Genomic DNA, 20127 nt, shown 5'->3' on the forward strand with positions numbered 1-20127 from the left:
TCGGTGGACCGCGATAGCGCCACGAATGTCGTCACCCAAGATGCCAAAGACGGAACACCGGTCCACCGAGTGTGCATCCACTTGGGAGCCACATTCTTGGCTTTTCTCATTAGCAGCCGCCCGTCTGCTATTTTTGTGCCGACCAACACTGCCTGACACTGACTAAACAGTGAGCCAACATCGAGCCAGGATGGTATGCGCCTCTCGCGTACCGGAACTATGTCGGTGATGGGCAACGACGGCATCGGACATACGTCGCCTACATATACGACATATTGTGGCGTTTTGTGCGTTTGCGTGCGTTTGCATGCGTTGTTGTTTCTTGTAGAGCAGCATCGTGAATATCCTTTGACTTTGATTGTATTGCAGCGAATGATGTGGACCGAAGACGTGATATGTGTGCATCTTCTTTCCTTCTCGCATCAAAGTCGAGCGTGGGTACTATCGTGATGCATCGCACCACGGCACGGAGGCTTGGCTCATATCCGCAAAGGCAAGGCTCCTGGCTCGGAACTGTACATGAGGCGTCATCGTGGACTCTGCCGTGCTTTATTGTGCCGATGCACGCAACGACCCGATGGTCCAGATGCTTACAGCTGGGCGAAACGACACACCGGCCTGCTCCGAGGTGGTGGGCACTGCGTATATGCTTCATTTGGCCTTACGAGGCGTACCAATACGTCAGACACGTGCTAGAGACGTTTGTGTGTGGTCGTGGGCCAAGCAGTCCCCAGTCCTCAGTCGTCAGCCGTCAGTTCTCAGCCTTGTTACATCCGAGTACAAGCACAGAGATGTTGACAATGGCCGGCGTACGAGTGAAGGAGAAGAGATATAAAAAGACGACGCATCGCCAGAGCCGTCCTGCTGTTATTTTGATAGACCAGCAAGCAAACTCAGCACACTTCCTACTCCTACCGTATACTCACTCTTCCTTTACCCACGCATTGTCCCTCACCATCGTCCTTCCCCATCGTCCACCGCCACGATGAAGCACCTGTCCCTCCTCGTTTTCGGCCTGCTGGCCTGGCTTGTGGCCGGCGTGGCGGGCACCATCCCCGCCACGCTGTACCGCGGCGACTCGCGCGACCCGTCCACCATCAAGGCGGCCGGCGGCTTCAAGAGCAAGGGCGCGTCGCACCGGCTGGGCCCGGACCCGGTCGCCACCGTGTTCCAGCACGTCGAGGGCACGCTCAAGTACCCGTCGCGCGACCCCTACGTGTCGACGTCGAGCGATCTCGCGCAGGCGCGCAAGAAGGCCGGCAAGACCGGGTACGTGTACACGATTGACACGGCGGGCATCACGGGCCTCTTCACCGACGTGGCGGCGGCGTACGCGGCCGCCCAAAAACGGTACGGCCACGCCGACGAGAAGGAGTTTGCGGCGCTGGGGACGATTCCGTGGTCGCACGTCACGTCGATCCAGGACGGCAAGGGCAAGGCCGTGGCGCTGCCGACGAAGCGGGCGGCGGGCGCGGATGCCGACGTGGAGGTCGACGTGGGGGCTGACGACGACAACAACAACAACTGGGCCACAGACTGGGACCACGAGGAAAATACCGACGACCTCGACGCTTTGGATGGCGCCGCCCAAGACGAGACACCCGTGCTGCGTCGTGTTGCCAAGCCGCTGCGTGTGTAACTCGATGCGCTGGACGGACGAAAGCCTGGTGATGACCTGCTTTGCACATCGCCCGGCCTCGTTTATTTCTACATTTTTTTGTTTTTCTTTTTCCATTTCAAGACTTTTATTCAACACCGTCTTCGTATTCTACAAGTGGAATAACACAAAGATGGGCATCGATGTCCACAGTGTCGCGTGGCATCTCTTGCGGAGCCGTGGTAAGGCTGGTGGCGGCTTGCTCAAATGGATTAATGTACCTCCGTGGAACGGCCCGCCTGCAGTGATCCGGCGACGTTTATCAAACCATAGCCAGAGGAGAGTCAGGAGAGCCAAGGAAGTCAAAAATCGTTCCGGCCAAACCTTGGAATGACGGCAGGGGTTCAGCCATGTTCGACTTTGGCCAGCTTTCAGCAGTCTCATAGCCTGTTCCCCTCTGATGTTGATCGTTTTTGTGGCTCGTTGGCGATGGACGGAAGTCGGAACGTCTTTTCTTTTTCTTTATTTTTACGTATTGCCCCCTCCCTTATTTACAGGAATGCCTATCCGAAAACCAGTTTTATCTGTGTTGCCATGACGAGTATCACGTGAGACAAGCCCGACAGCAACACAGGTCTGACATGCTGCCATTCCAGTTGATGTCTCTCATCTGGATACGAGAAATATGTCGTCATCCGTACACGGTAGTGGAGTGGCGTTCTTCGTGCTCTTGTTCGGCCGCGTACGATGTAAGTTGACAGGTCTGACTCTGCCGGAACCGGCGTTTCGGCTCCCAATTCCAGTGGAGAAGCGGCGACGGCAATAACGGACGATGGAGGATTCGAGGATGTCTGTTAGCAGGACGTTGTCGTCGTCATTTCTGAGAGCTGAGACATTTGACGGGACTCGGCCTCGATTGACACAAATCCGGCGGTGCGAGCAAACACAGCAGGTAATTACTGTGCAGTCCATCAGCGAACAACCTGGCGGTTCTTGGCACTGGACAACCTCGTAATCCTGTGTTGCCCCCTGTTCTCTTTTCTTTTCTTTCCTTTTCTTTTTTTTTTCGGCCCATTTCATCGCTCTGCAGGCTTATCATGGCGCAACACACCCACCAATCCAAGCATGCTCACATGGCGTATTCAGGATCTGGTTGTGTGTCTTGGCACGGCAGCCACAAGAATCACGACCAAGTTGGATACGAGGTCCTTCAGCCGTAACTCAGTCGGTCGTTCTCCAGTTCTCCGTTTCGCCTATTTTGATGAAAGAGCTACAATGTACGACGAACAAAGTACAACACTTTGATGGGAACTGGCCAACTGGGACTTTTTACGTTCCTGAATACCTCTCCACAGTTTAAACATTTTTCCATTTCCACAACAAAAGCCAAATATTTTTTTAACTGGGTATTTTGTGGTACTCGCACAATTGTCAACAGCCAGCGCTACGACTTAGCGATTGTAGCCAGTTACGCAATCTCGCGCCCTGACTGGTTCCGCGTTCTGTCATCACGGACACGACTGTGTATGGCTGCTTGAACCGCCAAGAACATACGAACAGGCGTTGTCGAGCGTGCCCCACCGCAATTTAACAGAGCCTCTTGTCTCTTTTTTCCTTGCCATTTTGTGTGCCGCTCTTTTGCCGCTCTTCGTCGCAGGCCTTTTTGTCGCCGACTGTGCGTCGCACCCCTGTTATTTCCGTCATCGACCCCCGACAGCCCCTGTTCCTTGACTCTTTTCTGACGATATGCTCTTTTTATTTCGACATTTTTCGTTATGCTATGCGGGACGCCCAATGAACGGTATTTCCCTTTTGCTCTTGGCCAACTTAATCGGTACCATCGTTGTTGGCCCTGTGAGCCGTTTTGCAGAAACGGAGGATCCCGTCAGGACAGTCGATGGGAACAATAAGGAGGGCAGGGGGGGTCGTTCATTAAAAGGGATCGAAACGACCAGGAAATGGGAACCAAGCAAACGTCGCTCCGTCCCATGAAGAAAGGGGGATCAAAAGTGATCGACGGCTTTTGTTCCCCGCCCGAAATAAAAAGACAAGGGATGGACATTTGAGCGCTGTAATGCAAATCCACATCTGTCATCCCCCACTCCCCGCTCTCGCGCATCTCGCGCACATTCATTTGGGGGTTAATTTGTTGGCCGCTCAAATCCCACCGACCCGGTTTTACTTTTTAGGCGGCACAAAACGACGAAGAAAGGCAAATTGAGAGAGGGAAAGGTATTCTGATGCCTGGGTACGGTAAAGATTGGACAAGTTGAAAATATATCAAATCGATGCAGTAGGGGTTGAAAATATTGAAAATATTGAAAAATCGAAATATCGAAATATCGCTGTATTGTTATCAAACGCTGGTATTATAGTAAATGTACGATATACAACATACGCGGGACGATGCCCACTGTCCTGCTCCCTGCCTACTCTTGCCGTCATGTATTGGCCCATCGCAGCATCTCCTCGCACGGCTCGTGCGGCATCTTCTCGTAGTTGTCCCACACGCTCCAGCCGTTGTGGTGGGACATGCCGCTGCCGCGGGACATCTTGTCCTCGAACTCGGCCTTGCTCTTGAGCGCGTAGTGGTGGATGGCCAGGCGGTCGCGCGTAATGGGCGCCCGCAGGTGGCTCTCGACGACGTCGCCGTTCTCGCCGACGGAAAAGTGGTTCGGCGTCAGGATAAACGAGTGCGGGTTGCGCGGCTGGACCATGTGCTTGAGCTTGACAATGGACTTGACGTGGCGGTTGTTGGTGTCGTTGCCGTTGTGCTCCGGGTCGTCGTAGATGCACTCGGTAAAGGCCGAGATGACGGACGGCTGGCGCGTCAGGTGGCCGCCGGACGTGTGCACGCGCCAGTTGAGCGCGACGCCGCCAATGGCCTCGATGCGGCCAAAGTCTTCGAGCACCTCGCGCAGCGTCTGCGGCCCGGGCGCGTCGATGAATTCGTCGGCGTCGATAAAGGCCATCCACGTCGTGTTGACGGACGAGTGGTTGCTCGCCACGTTCTTGCACGTGTTGTACATGGTGTACTGCATCCACTGGACGTGCTGGTCGGGGCGGAAGTAGTGGAACTCGACGGCGTCGCGCGGGATGGTGAGCTCCTCGTTGGTCAGCTCCGACAGCGGCGGCTCCGAGCCGTCGTCCATGATGAAGAAGTGGCCCACGCCCATGTTGTAGTAGTGGTGCCGCAGGAACTCGGGCAGGTCGAGCCGCTGGTCCTTGACGGCCAAGCAGATGGAGATGTACTTGTCGGGGGGCGCTGGCTTGTTGGTCTTGTCAGCGGCCACGTTGGTGGTGTTGGTGCTATCCGTGTCATTGGTGTCATTATCGCCGTCCTCGTTGGTGGCATTGTCGGTGGTATTGTCGGTGGTATTGTCGGTGGTATTGTCGGTGGCGTCGCCGGTGGTGTCGCCGGTGGTGTCGCCGGTGGTGTCGCCGTTGTTGTCTTCGCTATCCGTCTTGCCTACAAACGGAATCGGAATGTTCTTGCTGGCCTCCTTGGCCGAGTCGGCGGCCGTCTTGACCGAGTCGACGACACTGCCGACGCCGGCCGCGAGACGGTCGCGCTGGTAGACCGTCAGGGCCACGAGCAGCGTGCAGACAAAGGCGAAAATGACCAGCCGCTGGAAGAGGGCCGGAGAACGCATGGTTGTGGTGGTGGTGGAGGAGCAGGAGGTTGTGGTCGTCGTCGTCGTACAGTAGTGGTAAAGTCGTGATATCCGAACGAAGAGAAGCAAACAATAAGAACAAAAAAAAAACAAAAAAAAACCAAGAGGCAACCGATATGTATTTTATTAAGTCGGGTATGAGAGCATTAAACGAGTGACAAAAGAGCGACGAGAAGGGCGTGCGGTGTGCGACGTGCGTGTTACGATGACAGCAACGGCGACATGCAACAAGACTGGCGACACACACAGAAACGAAGGAAAAGAAAAGGCACAAGCCAAAGTTGAAAGTGAGGAGTTAAGAGGAAAAACGAGTGACGGACGAGGTGCAAACTGCAAGGCAACGTGCCAGGGAAGGAAGTCGCCCTCGACGGCACAAATACAAAATCGCGACAGATGACAGGCGAGGAAGGGGCAGCCGACAGCAGTACAAGTCGCCGGCCAAAAATGCCCAAGGGACCGCTGGAAACCCTGTGAGCGTGAGCGCGTGAGCCCGTCTGCGCTAATTTGGCCGGCAAGGCCAGGTCCATCGTGTCCCACAATACCTGTACTAACGGCGCCTGCCTAATGCGTCGTGATGGAGAGACGAGAGAGGGCAAAAGAGCCACTGAGATCTGCCAAGGCACGATAAAGCACGCTAAACAGAAAAGGGCAAGGGAAATGAAAAATGCAGGAAAGGGGAACCGGGAATACAGAATAGGGGCGAGACAGTCAGACCGTCTGCAGGTTGTCTCGGTTATCATCAGTGGCTGGCGTCGCTGCGAGGGCCTGAAGCGTCTGCCCGCCAACCACCACCAGCTTTGCCGTTGCCGAATGCATACGCAGTTTCGTACATTTCGCATTCCAGTTACAACACGACCGGAGGCATTCGCAGCCTCCGTGCAGTTACCACAGGCGACGGTCACCCATGGATCCATTTCCGACGAAGTAACTTGTGGTTTTACAGAGTACAGAGTAATTCGTCGTTTTCACCTTGCCTTTGCCGTCGACACCGTACGGTGCCCGCCACAAAGGCCATCGCGCAGGTCAGCGACTCTTCGTCTTGGCAAGCATGCCATTGACGTCGTGCGCCTGCAGATTGGAGGGGCGGAGGGGGGCGGTGACGGGACTGACAAGGGCAGCAGAGGAAAGGGGACGGCCAAGGCATAAGAGGACACCATGCTCTGTCGAAATAGGGGCCCAGGGGCTGGCGGCTGACGGCTGACGACGCAGCCTGAGATTAGGTGACGACAACGACACAGTAAACTGGCTGGTGTCTTGGTGTCTCGGTTGTCTTCCTAGTCTTCGCACGAGACTGATTGCAGCGCAAACGGAAAGACGGAGTAGATCGACGACAAAGTCGAATGGACAATACGCGCATAACGCAACGCATTGCCTTCCGGTGTCGCGAATTACATTGCAAATTCCCCCGTCACTCATAATCTCTCCAGCGCTGGCCCGTTTGCTACCCCCCCCTGCTGTTCAACGCACAAAGCCCATGATGGTATCCATTGCCAAGAAACATCCCAGCGAACCAGCAATCCAAAGCCCCAGCCATCCAGCTATCCGGCCATATTGCCATCCGGGCCTCTAGCCAATACAGACAATGTCAATCCCAGCGCAGGATCACAGCCAAGACGGCGGTGTCCAGCCGTGCTGTTGACTACATAGTGCGTATGACATACAGATGTTCGTATTCTGCACCAAAAAGCATGACCACCTTGCCGTAGTGTCAAAGTAAAAAAGCATCAGTACGAAGTAAAGGCCGTCACAGCCGCACGAGGCAGAACAGGAATGATCGACCCCGTTTCCAACGCCGCCAAATCTGACACCAGCGGAAACGACACCAAAAACCGGCCTAATCCGCCCCAAAACCCCCTAAAATACAAACTAAATACACACTAAGTTGACACGAAATAACACCCCAATCCAGGCACATACACATAAGCAGCCGTCTGCCCAGCGATCGGGAAAAGGGGCGCAGATACTGCGAAAAAAAGGTTACTGGCAACCCTACGACTGGAGAACTGGAAAATTGGAAAACTGGCAAAACGACGCGCGCAACGACGACGACAAAACGTGCCACGGGAAATAGATTGCTCCTGCCTGCCGCGACTCTGAGCTTTTACCGTGCCCATCGTTCTTGCCCCTTCTGTGCGGACGTCTCTTTCCCGACCACACGACCTCGAAAACGAAATCGACGGCATCGACACGATCTGGTGATACCACGAGGGCCTCCTGACCTCCGCGGCCGCGCTCGCCTTGCCTGCCCTTTCTTTTCTCCTTTTGTTCTCCTCTCGTCCAGGGCCACCCGACACCACTCCAACACGCCGCCATGCCGTCAACACACCAGCTCGTGCCGCAGCACGACCCCGACCTCGACCTCGACCTCGAGGGACAGCTCCTCGACGGCAAACATGCCGTCAAGGACGGCATCCTGGCCGCCGGCGGCGCACCGGCACAGCAGCCGCTGGCCGTTGAAGACACCGTTTCGACGCGCGCCAAGCTGGCCCAGCTCGGCTTTTATTTCCTCTGCAACGTCGCCCTCACCATCTACAACAAGCTGATCCTGGGCAAGTTCCCGCACCCGTGGCTCCTGACTGCGCTGCACACCGGCTCCGCCTCCATCGGCTGCTACATTCTGCGCATGCGCGGCACCATCACGCGCACGCCGCTCGACTGGCGCGAGGAGATGACCCTGCTGGCCTTTTCCGTGTTGTTTACCATCAACATTGCCATCTCCAACGTGTCGCTGGCCATGGTGTCCGTGCCCTTCCACCAAATCATGCGCTCGACCACGCCCGTCATCACCGTCGCCGCCTACCGCGTGTTGTTTGGCCGCGCCTACTCCACCGAGACGTACCTGTCGCTCGTCCCCATCGTCCTCGGCGTCGGCATGACCACCTACGGCGAGTACTACTTTACCCTCGCCGGTTTTGTGCTGACCCTGCTGGGCGTCGTCCTCGCCGTCGCCAAGACCATTGCCACCAACCGCATCATGACCGGCTCCCTCAAGCTGTCGCCCATGGAGACCCTGCTGCGCCTGTCGCCTCTTGCCTTTTTCCAGGCCCTGCTCATTGCCTGGGCCTCGGGCGAGCTGTCCGGCGCCATGGCGGGGGCGGCGGGAGCTGCGGCGGCGGCCTCGTCCCCTGCTGGCAGTGCCGCCGTCGTCGCCCGTGTCGTCGCCCGCGCCGTCGGCGACTCCCCCATCAGCATGGCCCTGGCCCTGCTCGGCAACGGCGTGCTCGCCTTCGCCCTCAACGTCTCGTCCTTTACCGCCAACAAGGCCGCCGGCGCCCTCACCATGACCGTCTGCGGCAACGTCAAGCAGTGCCTGACCGTCCTGCTGGGCATCGTCTTCTTCAACGTCACCATTGGCTTCACCAACGGCGTCGGCATGCTGGTGTCGTTGGCCGGTGCCGCCTGGTACAGCTTTGTCGAGCTGCAGAGCAAGACCAAGGCGGCTACCAAGTGAGGGCGATGCACCCGACACAGAACACACAATAAACACAAAAAACGCAAAAAACGCAAAAGACGAACCAAGGGTTGGCGTGTAACATATAATTCACGGGCAGACGGAGTAATATGGATCGGATCATGCAACGCAGATCACGACCACGGACCGGGCGTTGAGGACTGGGCTTCTTTGCTTTGTTTTGTTCTCATTTTCTACCATTTTCTCTTTCTATTTTTTTTTCTTGATTTGTCTTTCTTGGGTTTTCTATTTAGGGCTTCTTCTTTTTCATTTCTTCATTTCTTCACTTCCTACCCATTTCTCTGGGCTTTGTTTCTTTTGTCACATTTGTAGCCTTTTGCATAAAAATACGAAACATTTCTTCCACGACAAAGCAAGTCCCAACACAGCGACCATTCGGCTGCATTGTCCTCACATCGACCGTGACGGCCCGTTTGTCCTTTTTTCTCCTGCCAAGAACAGTAGCGGTGGAGAACACAACGCAAAAGTACTCAGAACGACATAAGGTTAATTTGCTTTCCGCCACAATGCAGATCCTTGGATTCTACATTATACGCCAAGACGTGTGGTGACTGGGATGTGGATTATGCTAATTGATGGGACAGGCAGAACCAAACAAACATCCTTGCAAAGATTTATGATTCACATGACCATCACGTCGGCAAAAGTTTCGTATTTCGCAAAACACATTGTCGTGCACAATCTACACCGACTGTGGATGAATTCTATTTACATCGCTAGACGGCACAATCACCACCACAATAAGGCCGGCCGCGTTTTGGTGCCTTCCACTGTTGCATCAAATTGAGTATCAGACACTCTGATTCAAAGTGAGCACTATGATGTGTGGCCACAATGACAAGTCCAACGTCGACGTGCTGTTTCTACTACACGACCGACGTAGCAGAGCTCTACTGCCGGATTTTGTGCACCAAACCAGCAAAGAGGCTCGGCCGAGCCCTTGGGTGTGGTGATCCGGAACGATGACCTCGCCGTCCCGTCAACTGCGAAGCCACGGGTCGCGTGAAAACGAACAATGTGGATATGTCACGTCGTCGACTTTGAAGCAGACTTTCAGGTAGGCTTTGAGATAAACTAGGAAAAAGTAACAATACCGTTACACACATGTGCTGCCTACTTTACCACATGCTTGTTGCGCAGGCCTTCGTTGTAGACCGACTTGATGGCCACGTCCATCAACGCCAGAAACCGGTCTTCTTCCATGCGGACGTTTGAGGCCTGCCATACTTTGGGCGGATCGTTACGCTTCCGTGGCTTTCGCGTGCTCGTGCTCTGGCGGCCCGTTACGTTTGCTTTCTCTCCATCCTCATGCTTGGCCTCCTCAGTGGGCTCTCCCTTTGGCTTCTCCTTCGGCTTCTCCTTCGGCTTCTCCTTCGGCTCACCCTCCTCCCCTTCTCCCTGTGCCACCATCTCTGCTTCGGCACTAAAGTAGTGCTGCCCTGTCATCGCCGCGAGGTTGCGGAAGCCCTTGTACGCCAGCCCCGCCGGCTGGATCTCCACGACGGCGCCCGCGCCCCGCCGCATAAACATGATGTGCGTCAGGCCCGCGCCGTGCACGCCCACGAGCACGTCCGTGTCCTGCACGAGCCGCACCTGGTCGGCCAGCGACAGCGTCGCCATGTCGATGGACTGGACGACCACCGCATCGTCGGGGAAGCGCGCCCGCAGGGCCGCCAGCAGGGCCGCGCCGTTCAGCAGGCGCCGGGTGCCACGCCGGTCGATCAAGGTCACGACAATCGGCTCGGCGCCGTCCTTGTCCGTCTTGGGGCCCGCGAGGCGGGGCACGTCCAGGTGCGCAAAGACGCGCTGCACAAACAGGTGCAGCAGCGGCGCGTCGCCGGGCTGGCAGTCGCGCACGGCCCAGTCGTTGTGCCACAGCGGGTTGCTGCCGCCGGGGAGGGGGACCACGAGGTGGGTCGTCGACGACGGCAACGCGTGCGGCGACGCGCTGTCGCGCCGCAGCGGCGCCGGCACCTTGGCCGGATCGGCCGTCATGTCTTTGAGCGTCACCAGCGGGTGGCGGGAGAACAGGCGCCAGAGGTCCAGCGTCGGCCCCGGCCCGTGGTTGTCGAGGAGCACGACATGCGTGTTGTCCACGTCCATGGGCGTCGCGTAGAACGGCGCGGCGCGGTCGTCCGCTTGCCGCGCCATTCGCAGCACGTCCATGGTCATCGTCATGGACCAAATCTCCATCAGGCAGTGCCACAGGTTGCCCGCCCCCTCGCGCTTGACCAGGAGGACAAACGACGGCGCGCTACTGCCGTCTACCACCGCCCTGGCTTTGGACGTGTGGGCTGCGCCGGCCCCCGTCATGGAAACGAATTCGTTAAAAATGGTCTTGGGCCCCGTGTTGAACCAGTACGGCCGCAGGTCCGTAAACGGAATCAGACCGCCTGCCGTCTCGTTTTCGTTGGGTGTCCGCCACGCTGGGCAGCCCAGCTGAAACTTTTGTGTGGTCGCATCCCACGAAGCGCCCGACGCAATGCAAAACGAGTCCGCTTGAGGGTCGTCCCGGATGTGCCCATGGAAGCATGTCAGCCGAGATTGCGCGGGCCCATGCTCATCGCCCTTGCAGTACTGGATCGAATGGTCCCGCAAGTCGGACAGGTAGTCGCTGGAAAAGTGCTGGCGGCAGTAGCCGACATCCCGGCCGGGTGGAGGTGATGGCAACGTGTCGAGGTCGGGTAGGGTCAACGGCTCGGGTGACACAGATCCGGAGCCCGGTGGCGATGCGGACGGCGCGGACGGACTCAGTCCCCAGGCGGGCAGACACGAAGCGCAGAATCCCGTTGCTCGATCCGAAAGGGCCGAAAAGTAGACGACCAGCGTCAGGACGAAGGCGATGGCGACATGCAGGACGCGGCGTCTGGAGAAGACCAATACGCGGAGGAAGGGCGGTGCTCCGGAGGCAAAGGCCATAGTGTGACGTAAAAGAAAATACAACAAAACTTGGGCAAATACAGAAAGACTGCAGGGAAAATAGTTTATCAATAGAAGTGAAATACAGCAAAATATGAAATACGTGCTCACCCACGAGAGGGAGGTCGACAACAAAGAGTGACGAGAATAGGACGCTGTTTGCGGAGGTTAGGGGTGCCCGACGACCAACCTCAAAGAAAGCAACAGGAAACAAAGGGCGGACCGCAAATAAAAAAGAAAAAAATAAAACAAAAATAGAAAAGAGCATTAAGCAGACGCAGACAAAGAAGTAAAGATGTGAGAAAATGCAGCAGTGAGAGACGTATCAAGCGTATCCAATGCACGTGTTTCTCGCATCGGCGCATCCCTGCCAGATTTGCAAGACGCTACGTAGTAGGCTGTACATGTACTGCTCGTTGTGTATCGTGCTCACGCTCTTTGTAATCATTTCGTGTCGTGTACTCCGTGCTCCGCGGACTAGTCCACAATCGTTTTGATCCTCTGCGTCTCAACCGACCGTTCTGCATCGCCTCTACCAACCTGCATAGGTTAGCAAAGGACGTGACACAGTGACAGTGGCTGAGATGGGTAGACAGAAATGCAACATCACCAACCAGACCAGAGATATAAAACGGTATCTTACCCATCGCAGGACCATGGGCGGCTTCGTCGGCGGCTCTGGCGATGTACGCCAAAGGGAGACCTCGAAAGATGTGCCTGCTTGTGAGGGTGTCGTTTTCTCAAAATGTCGTTGAATGGCATTTGGTCACCGAAACCAAGCAATGCCAACCAATTGGGCGCCGCGTAGGCAACCTGCGATGGATGGCCCAAGGGCATGGTCTTGGGGGGTCGTCAATTTGGGGGCCATGTCGATGGCAAGATTGTATGCGTCTGCTGAGAGGAGCCATCAACGGCCACTAATGCAATGCACGTTGCGGGCCGCAAGTTGCAGACAAACGATCGCGAGACAGCTCGCAACCGCGCGCAAAGGGCACGATCAGACAGTGTTGCCCGTGCGCAGGCGCTGGTGGTCGGGTTTGCCAATTTAGGCAGAGAACCGACCCAAGACAGACAAATTGACAAGTGGATGCAACCCCCACGGCCATCACGGGCGGCTGGCAGCCGCGCCATGTACGACAAGCGCCAAGCAGATGGGTGTATGGAAAACCAAATAAACAAAACAAAAATTCATTCCGTCTATATGAAAGTATTTATGAAAAAAAAGCGGACCAGAGACGGGCCACTTTCTGCGATATTATGACGTGTGACGCACTGTCCGTGAAGTCTAACAGGGGCGAGAAAAAACAAGAGCAAAGGAGAGACAAGAAAGGAAAAGACCAAAAGGAGTCGTATGCGACAAGATCCAAATGAGATAGTATCTATAAAGACCAATGATATGCCAAAAAAGAAGAACCAAAACGACTTTCTCGTGACCAGCCAAGGAAATCAGGTTGACTCATAGGAAGACCGTAGGACTCCCCTTACAGCATGCAGGCAAAGGCAACAACACCGACAATGGTGCCAATCGACAGGTTCAGGACCGAGGCACCGTTTTTGGAAACAGTCGTGCCAGAGGGGGAGGCCGAGGCCGCGCCCGAACTCGTGGTCTTGCTGCCCGACGCGGTGGTGAGGGCCGTGCCGGTCGTCTTGGTGCTGCCGCTGCCGCTGCCGCTGCCGGTTTTGGTCGGGGTCGACGAGGCGGCGGCGCCGCTGCTGGACGCGCTGGTCGAGGGGGGCGGGCAGGTCAGGTTGAAGCGGGCCTTGGTGGACAGGTTGTCGGTGATGGCGAAGCTCTCGTTGTTGCCGGCGTTGTCGTCGACCAGGTCGTACCAGAAGGTGGGCACCTTGTTGAAGAGCAGGTCGCAGCCGACGGCGTCCCAGTAGGCCTTGGCGTTGGCGACGCTGGGCACGCCCTTGTCCCAGGTCATGCCGGTGTAGGGCCAGCCCGTCTCGGTGACCCAGAGCGGCTTGTCGCCGACGGCGGCCTTGGACGCGTCAAAGGCCGCCTTGAACAGGTTGGCAGCGTTGTCAATCGTGTTGTCCTGGCCCGTCTGGTAGTACGGGTACTCGTCGAGGCCGATCCAGTCGACGGCGTCGATGACGGCCTTGTTGGTCGCGTTGGGGAACACGTTCCACGTGTCGACGTGGCCCACGGGCACGTTCTTGAGCGCCGTGTTGGCAAACGCCTTGCGGTAGTCGTTGATGAAGCCGACAATCACGCTGGGGTCGGCACCGACGCCGGCCTTGTTCTCGACGCCCGTTACCGAGTTGCGGTACAGATCCTCGCTGCCGATGGAGATGCCAATGATGAGGTCGGCCAGCTTGTTGCCGTACTTGGTCAGGCCGGCCTGCAGGGCCGTCAGCTCAGGCTTGATGGTGGTCGTGCCGGAGCACCAGATGCCGAGCAGCAGGCTGGTGTTGGTGGCGATGGCGGCCGGGAACGCCTCGATCGGGTCCGTGGCCGAGCCACCCTGGATGTTGGTGTAGAGGCGGGCGGCGTTGAAGACGCCGGGGGCGCCGACGAGGTTCTGGGCGGCCTTGAACTCGGCCTCGTAGTCGGCCTGCACCTTGACGGAGCCGTCGATCTTGGTCGAGCCAGTGCTGAAGCCCAGGTAGTTCTGGGCCGAGACGGCCGACGCCAGGGCGCCGGCAACGAGGTAGCCGGAGGTACGCATTGTGAGGAAGCGGTCGGCAGACGAAGGTCGGTTGTGATAGAATCGAATCGAAAATGGATCAAAGGAATGGCAGACGCGTCGTTGTCGAAAAGGAGCGTGATGGACGGAGGTGTGCAAAAGGGAGAAGAAACGGATAAAAGAGAGACTAGATAAAAAAAAATAAAGAGTGTCGGCCTCAAAAACACGAGGAAACGGAAGAGTCAAAAGATGAAAGCGATCGAACAAACAAGGTGAATGAAAGAAACAGGAATGCAAGGGAGATGACCAACGGATCGAAAGGCACGAGAAGAAGACGAAAATAGCGATACGAGGAGAGGTTCCAAGCTGCAAAATCCACTGGTTGACTGCCTGTGTGGTCCCTGTCATGCCTTCCCACAGCTGCTGTGCCCGCTGCAAAGCTCCGTTCGTGCTCTGTGCGCTGTAGCTGCATTTCCACTTCCTGGTTTTCCGTTCCTGGATCCAGCCTTTCGTGGTCCCGGATTGGCGGGGCCCACTGTTTTCGATCGTCTGCCCTGGCTAACCCCCTTTTGGCGGCGCGTCTCCAGACCACTGATTGGCTGCGGCTGCTCCTGGCACGAAACAAACATCCACTATTGTCCCTGATTCCGGGCGCAAAGGCCGCTGTTCGCCCCTTTTTACCACCTGCTCTGCTGCTTTACTCCATTTCCCTGGTTTGCACTGCCACCACGAGCTCCCCATAAATCCCTGCGTGGTTCCACAAAATCCCTGTTTTTAGGTCATTCTGCCGAATTTTTAGAGGTCTGCCCAGACGTGTCCACGTCGCTTGATCGTGCCAGCAATTTCGCCAATTTTTTTTTGTTTGTTTTGAAAGACGCGCTGAATGCTGCCTGCAGCTGCTTTTACTGCTCCGTATGTCTTACAGTGCATAACAGTGACGTCTTCTGCTTTTCAGCGATGATCTCAGCCACAACAAGCCACAAGCACATAAACGAAATAAACAGACGACAAGCCGACACGACAGGAATGACTGCCATGTTTGCCGACAATTGCAAACGCACGAGTCTGAGCGGACAAGAATGCAAAGCGGCTTATATAGCAAGGCATGTGTTTTTCGTACCTCCGTATATGTCCTACAGAGCACAGCATCGACTCTATTTAGCTTTGTAGGCTCGGAACCGCCCGAGTCGGTCGAGCTGCGGAACGCAAAGTTCTCGACGTTCTCGACGAGTAGTACGCTGTACTCGTCTGCGGCAGCCAACAGACCTTTGCCTGCGCTGTTGTCGCCTCGTCCGTCGAACTGATGTGATGCGACAGCATTTACCTGGCGAGCCTGCCGACAGACGTACCATCTGAAAGCAACAGATGTTTTACCGACGACGATATCGACGACAGCCACTCGGAAGTCCACAATCCTCTCGACGTCTTCTTCCATGGTCTGCGCCCCGCTGCACTGGATGTCCACGGCTGTACTCGACAAGGCTCGGGTTCTGGCCCCAGGCCATCAAGATGTTGCCCGCGGCCGTCCGCTGTCTGTGGGTAAGACCACTCATTGAGCAGCCTGGCGGGCCGAGAATGCGTTGCCTCCTGTCTCTGCCTCGGTAGAGTCCACAAAACTAGGTGCGCTTGCCGCCCATGAACCCAGGACCTCGCGAGACGTCCGTCGACAAACACAATCGCACTCTGCCGGCGGCTGACCAGTGTCACTTCATATGTACAAGGTCCCATATGTCTTTGTTGGGGTAGTCCCACAAGCTGCCCGTGACATGAAAGTAGTAGTCGCGTGTCGTCAAGTCGACGAGGAGCTCATTTTGGCCGGGTCAACTACTTGCATCAGCCAGTTGGCCAGGTACTTGCTCGTAGGCCCGCCCATGGCCGGAAGGTCCACCTCCACCTCCCCTCCACCTCTCAGTTCGGGCAGATCATTATGAGGACTGTATTGTCGGCCGTCCGTTTGGCCTCGTACGAACCGGGGTGCCAGTTGCAGCCGCCGACGGACCTGACCGCACACCGCTCTTGTAGGTCTACGGGATGCGCAGTCGCCGATAAACAACGCGAGGACGCGTTCGCTGACCAACAAGGCGACGAGCACTGACGACTTGCGCAGACCGCTTCTGTATTATACTAAGTCGATCTTGCCCGCTTCAATACTTTCCCCGCATCCTCCCAGTTTCCATACGAGATCTCCAACAACAATGAGACGTTGGGATGGATGTCATCGTTGTGTGAATTCTTTCAGACCTGCATATGTCAATGTTTCTCATGGTTAGGTAGGATGGTGTTGATCCTATTGGTATACAACTCTACATGCCTGCATCTGCCATGATACAGCCGTGTGTAAAACACCGCATGTGGCCCTCCGTACTTCTGGTAACTCGACACGCAAAGCTTCTTCATTCTCGTACCAGTTGGATGGAAGCGTTGACCATCATTCGCTTGCCTGAGCTAGAATGAGTTTAGCGCCGACCACACACTAACCCCACGTTGAGCTCGCTGCAAAGTGCAGCTTCCACTAACATTTAGCGCCTAGTTGGTCGATCGATCGCCACGGGCTCAAGATGACGTCGAGATCTCGGTGCGGGTAGGTGCGATCGTGCAGAGGGCTCTTTAACACCGAACAACAGGCAGTCGCATCCGGTAACATCGTCCTTTGCTTTGTTCAAATTGATTACTCCCCTGCCGAGTCGAAGTATCGCCGTCCTGTCCATGCCGATTACACTTTCGTTTCGAGCATTTCTTCGACGTCCGCCGCTTCTGTCCACTGCTTCCATCGCCTGTCAGCCATTGCCGTTGCCGTTGTCCAGCATGCCTCGACCCAAACGTGCGGCTCCCAGTGGTGGAGCCAGTTCTTCTTCAATCAACCAAAACGGCAACCACTCCAAAAAGGCAAAGACGGCAACGACGTCGAGAGCAGCGAGAACGGCCGACGGATCCCCGACAGCCCCCCTGAGCCAGCCAGACCCATCGTCTGCTGGCGAGCAACATGGCGTCATTCTCCGGCAATACTACCCGGCAGAAATGTCAATGGCGCGCGCACAGGCGTATGCCGATGGCGAGCTAACGACACCGATGCAGGCCCTGGACACGGCCATCGAAGAGACCGCAGCACAAATGCGCCGGGTCGATGCCCCCAGCAGAACGAGTCCCGTCGTCCATTGGTTCAAGTCGGATCTGCGGCTGCACGACAACCGCGCCCTCCACGCAGCGGCCACCTTGGCCCGCGACAACAAGGCCCCCCTCATCTGCCTCTACGTGGTCAGCCCACAGGACTGGGAGGCCCACAGCACGGCGCCTGTGCGCGTCGACCTGGTGCTGCGGACGCTGGCCGTGCTCAAGCGCGACCTGGCGCAGCGCAACATGCCCCTGTGGATCGAGACGGTGGACGACCGCCGGCAGGTGCCGCGGCGCATCCTCGCCAGGATGGGCGCGTGGGGCGCGCGGCACCTGTTTGCCAACCTCGAGTACGAGCCCGACGAGCTGCGGCGCGAGGCCCGTCTGCTGCGCATGGCCGCGGCCGAGGGCCGGTCGGTGGCCGTCGTCCACGACACGTGCGTCGTGCCACCGGGCCAGCTGGTCAGCGGCAGCAGCGGACGCACCTACGCCGTGTACACGCCGTGGTTCCGCGCATGGAAGCGGTACATCCACGACCACGAGGACGTGGTCGATCTGGTGGACGCACCCGCCAAGGTGCGCGACAGCGTGCGCGACGTGCTTCCCGAGGCACTCTTTGCTTGTCCCGTACCCGGCACACCCGTAGGGATGACCTTGGCGAGCGACGACGAGCGCGCGCGTGTCCGTGACCTGTGGCCGGCGGGCGAGCAGGCGGCCGCGGCGCGTCTCACGCGCTTCTGCGACGACAGCCTGGGCTCGTACGCGCGCGACCGCGACGTGCCGGCGGCCCAGGCCACGTCCGCCCTCTCGCCGTACCTGGCCACCGGCACAATCAGCGCCCGCACCGTCGTCCAGACCGCCAGCGACCGCGCCGGCGCGCCGTCGCTCGACGGCGGCAGCGACGGGTTCCGCGTGTGGGTCAGCGAGGTCGCCTGGCGCGACTTTTACAAGCACGTCTTGGTGGGCTGGCCGCACGTGGCCATGCACAAGCCGTTTAAGCCGGCCTATGCGAACGTGGCCTGGGCCGCGGAGGACGACGGCAGCGGCGGCAACACCAGGTTCACGGCATGGACGGCCGGCCGCACGGGCTACCCGTTTGTCGACGCGGCGATGCGGCAGCTGCGGCACGAGGGCTGGATGCACAACCGCAGCCGCATGGTGGTGGCCTCCTTCTTGGCCAAGGACCTGCTAGTCGACTGGCGCCGCGGCGAGCAGTGGTTCATGCGGCACCTCGTGGACGGGGACGTGGCGAGCAACGTGGGCGGCTGGGGCTTCGCGGCGAGCGTCGGCGTCGACCCGCAGCCGTATTTCCGCGTCTTCAACCCGACACGGCAGAGCGAGCGGTTCGATCCGGAGGGCGCATACATTCGGCAGTGGGTGCCCGAGCTGCGGGGCATCGAGGACAATGCGGCCATCCACGAGCCGTATGCACGAGGCGCAGGGGATGCGGCACGCGAGGCTGGCTATCCCGAGCCCATTGTCAACCACAAGGAGGCGCGGGAGGCGGCCTTGTCGGCGTACAAGAGGGCACTGGGGCGGGAGTAATAGACGTTGGTGTGCAGCACGGTGAATTGGAGTATTAGTGCGGTCAAGCTACCCGCCCGCCCGCACCGACAGAGCATGGTTATGTGCATAAAATTGCAATGTATTTATGACGAATCGTAGAAAGAAAGGAAAGAAAATGAGAATTTACGACATTTAAAACTTTGCGGACAGTGAGAATGATGTTTTCAGAAAATTAAAACTGTAACAGTGAGCCTGTCTTTACGACGAACGTAAGGTACTGATTTTTCGAGTACGTAAAAAAAAATAGTAATAAAAACATTTAAAAAAAGAAAACAAAAAGAAAAGAAAAAAACACGTATATGTAAAAATTATTTGTAAAATGAATCGGTCGCTGAACAACAATCAGATAATCAAATGGTTGTTACCGATTCGACGTATCGAAGGTCGACGTCAAACCAGGGTGTGCAATGACGGAATAGGTGCCGAATGATGTGCCCAATTGGCCGACGCACAACAAACGCAACTCGCGTGGGCGTCGCGTGGAGGTAAGGCGCCATGGTATTGCGAATTTCATGCAGTAGCGATTTTTATAGTCCACATGCACCGGAGTCCGACGCCACCTCCGCGTCCGCCCAGAACGCTAAACATTTGCGATCCTCACAGCCCAGTACTCAGTACTCCAGGAGAAGAAGCATGCCGAGCTGTCAAGCGTCCTTCCCGTCTTGGCTTCGGTTGTGGCGTTTTGTGCACCCATCTGGCGCGTGTAACCCACAATAGTACGATGGTGTCGGCACCGAAATGGCCGTGCGTCGATGGCGTGTGCTTGTTTTTGTTGGAGGAATCTGCATCTGCCGCGTATGCTGTTGATTGAGTGTTACCGTCTTTGGTTGCCAAGTAGCAATTGCCAAATGACGTTGGATATGGGCAATTCTGCGAGCGCCAAAGACGCCATCCGCTGACGCAACACGAGAGGAGGGCCGGGGACCCGCAGGACACGACACCATTCACCGGCGGCGGTCCTCGAACAGGAAAGATGTGCACCGGTGATACTCTCAAACAAACAGGCGATATACCATGGAGCGTGGGATTGTCACGGACATCGGTCAAGTCTTTTATGGGGACGGTTGTGATGCTCAGCCATTTTGGCCGCGATGCGATGTGTGATGTTGCGATTGTGCGATTTGCGATATGGTCAGCCGATGATACCATTGCTGC

General features: G+C 57.0%; 9 protein-coding genes across 9 annotated transcripts; 4 read left to right on the forward strand and 5 right to left on the reverse strand.

Moving 5' to 3' along the window:
- Positions 1 to 985: 985 nt before the first annotated feature.
- Positions 986 to 1639, forward strand: SPSK_06621 (uncharacterized protein; the record flags this gene model as incomplete). Its single annotated transcript, XM_016733323.1, has 1 exon — positions 986 to 1639. One exon carries the CDS (start codon positions 986 to 988, stop codon positions 1637 to 1639), a length of 654 nt encoding a protein of 217 aa, XP_016591939.1.
- Positions 1640 to 4038: 2399 nt separating this feature from the next.
- Positions 4039 to 5250, reverse strand: SPSK_06355 (uncharacterized protein; the record flags this gene model as incomplete). Its single annotated transcript, XM_016733061.1, has 1 exon — positions 4039 to 5250. The coding sequence occupies one exon, from the start codon at positions 5248 to 5250 to the stop codon at positions 4039 to 4041; it is 1212 nt and encodes a 403-aa protein (XP_016591940.1).
- A 465-nt stretch (positions 5251 to 5715) lies between these two features.
- Positions 5716 to 6417, forward strand: SPSK_10714 (uncharacterized protein; the record flags this gene model as incomplete). The annotated part of the gene is made up of 2 exons (XM_016737016.1): positions 5716 to 5741; positions 5793 to 6417. 2 exons carry the CDS (start codon positions 5716 to 5718, stop codon positions 6415 to 6417), a joined length of 651 nt encoding a protein of 216 aa, XP_016591941.1.
- Positions 6418 to 7582: 1165 nt separating this feature from the next.
- On the forward strand, positions 7583 to 8722 carry SPSK_06402 (uncharacterized protein; the record flags this gene model as incomplete). Its single annotated transcript, XM_016733108.1, has 1 exon — positions 7583 to 8722. One exon carries the CDS (start codon positions 7583 to 7585, stop codon positions 8720 to 8722), a length of 1140 nt encoding a protein of 379 aa, XP_016591942.1.
- A 1134-nt stretch (positions 8723 to 9856) lies between these two features.
- Positions 9857 to 11662, reverse strand: SPSK_06131 (uncharacterized protein; the record flags this gene model as incomplete). The annotated part of the gene is made up of 1 exon (XM_016732838.1): positions 9857 to 11662. One exon carries the CDS (start codon positions 11660 to 11662, stop codon positions 9857 to 9859), a length of 1806 nt encoding a protein of 601 aa, XP_016591943.1.
- Positions 11663 to 12048: 386 nt separating this feature from the next.
- On the reverse strand, positions 12049 to 12499 carry SPSK_06709 (uncharacterized protein; the record flags this gene model as incomplete). The annotated part of the gene is made up of 2 exons (XM_016733408.1): positions 12049 to 12202; positions 12306 to 12499. The coding sequence occupies 2 exons, from the start codon at positions 12497 to 12499 to the stop codon at positions 12049 to 12051; spliced, it is 348 nt and encodes a 115-aa protein (XP_016591944.1).
- A 644-nt stretch (positions 12500 to 13143) lies between these two features.
- SPSK_06368 (GPI-anchored cell wall beta-1,3-endoglucanase EglC) lies at positions 13144 to 14337 on the reverse strand (the record flags this gene model as incomplete). The annotated part of the gene is made up of 1 exon (XM_016733074.1): positions 13144 to 14337. One exon carries the CDS (start codon positions 14335 to 14337, stop codon positions 13144 to 13146), a length of 1194 nt encoding a protein of 397 aa, XP_016591945.1.
- Positions 14338 to 15197: 860 nt separating this feature from the next.
- SPSK_06676 (uncharacterized protein) lies at positions 15198 to 15730 on the reverse strand (the record flags this gene model as incomplete). The annotated part of the gene is made up of 2 exons (XM_016733377.1): positions 15198 to 15325; positions 15433 to 15730. The coding sequence occupies 2 exons, from the start codon at positions 15728 to 15730 to the stop codon at positions 15198 to 15200; spliced, it is 426 nt and encodes a 141-aa protein (XP_016591946.1).
- A 1370-nt stretch (positions 15731 to 17100) lies between these two features.
- Positions 17101 to 18951, forward strand: SPSK_06116 (deoxyribodipyrimidine photo-lyase; the record flags this gene model as incomplete). The annotated part of the gene is made up of 1 exon (XM_016732823.1): positions 17101 to 18951. One exon carries the CDS (start codon positions 17101 to 17103, stop codon positions 18949 to 18951), a length of 1851 nt encoding a protein of 616 aa, XP_016591947.1.
- Between the last annotated feature and the right edge of the window lie 1176 nt (positions 18952 to 20127).

The sequence above is a fragment of the Sporothrix schenckii genome (assembly GCF_000961545.1).
Source record: "Sporothrix schenckii 1099-18 chromosome Unknown Cont38, whole genome shotgun sequence".
Classification (NCBI taxonomy): Eukaryota; Fungi; Ascomycota; class Sordariomycetes; order Ophiostomatales; family Ophiostomataceae; genus Sporothrix; species Sporothrix schenckii.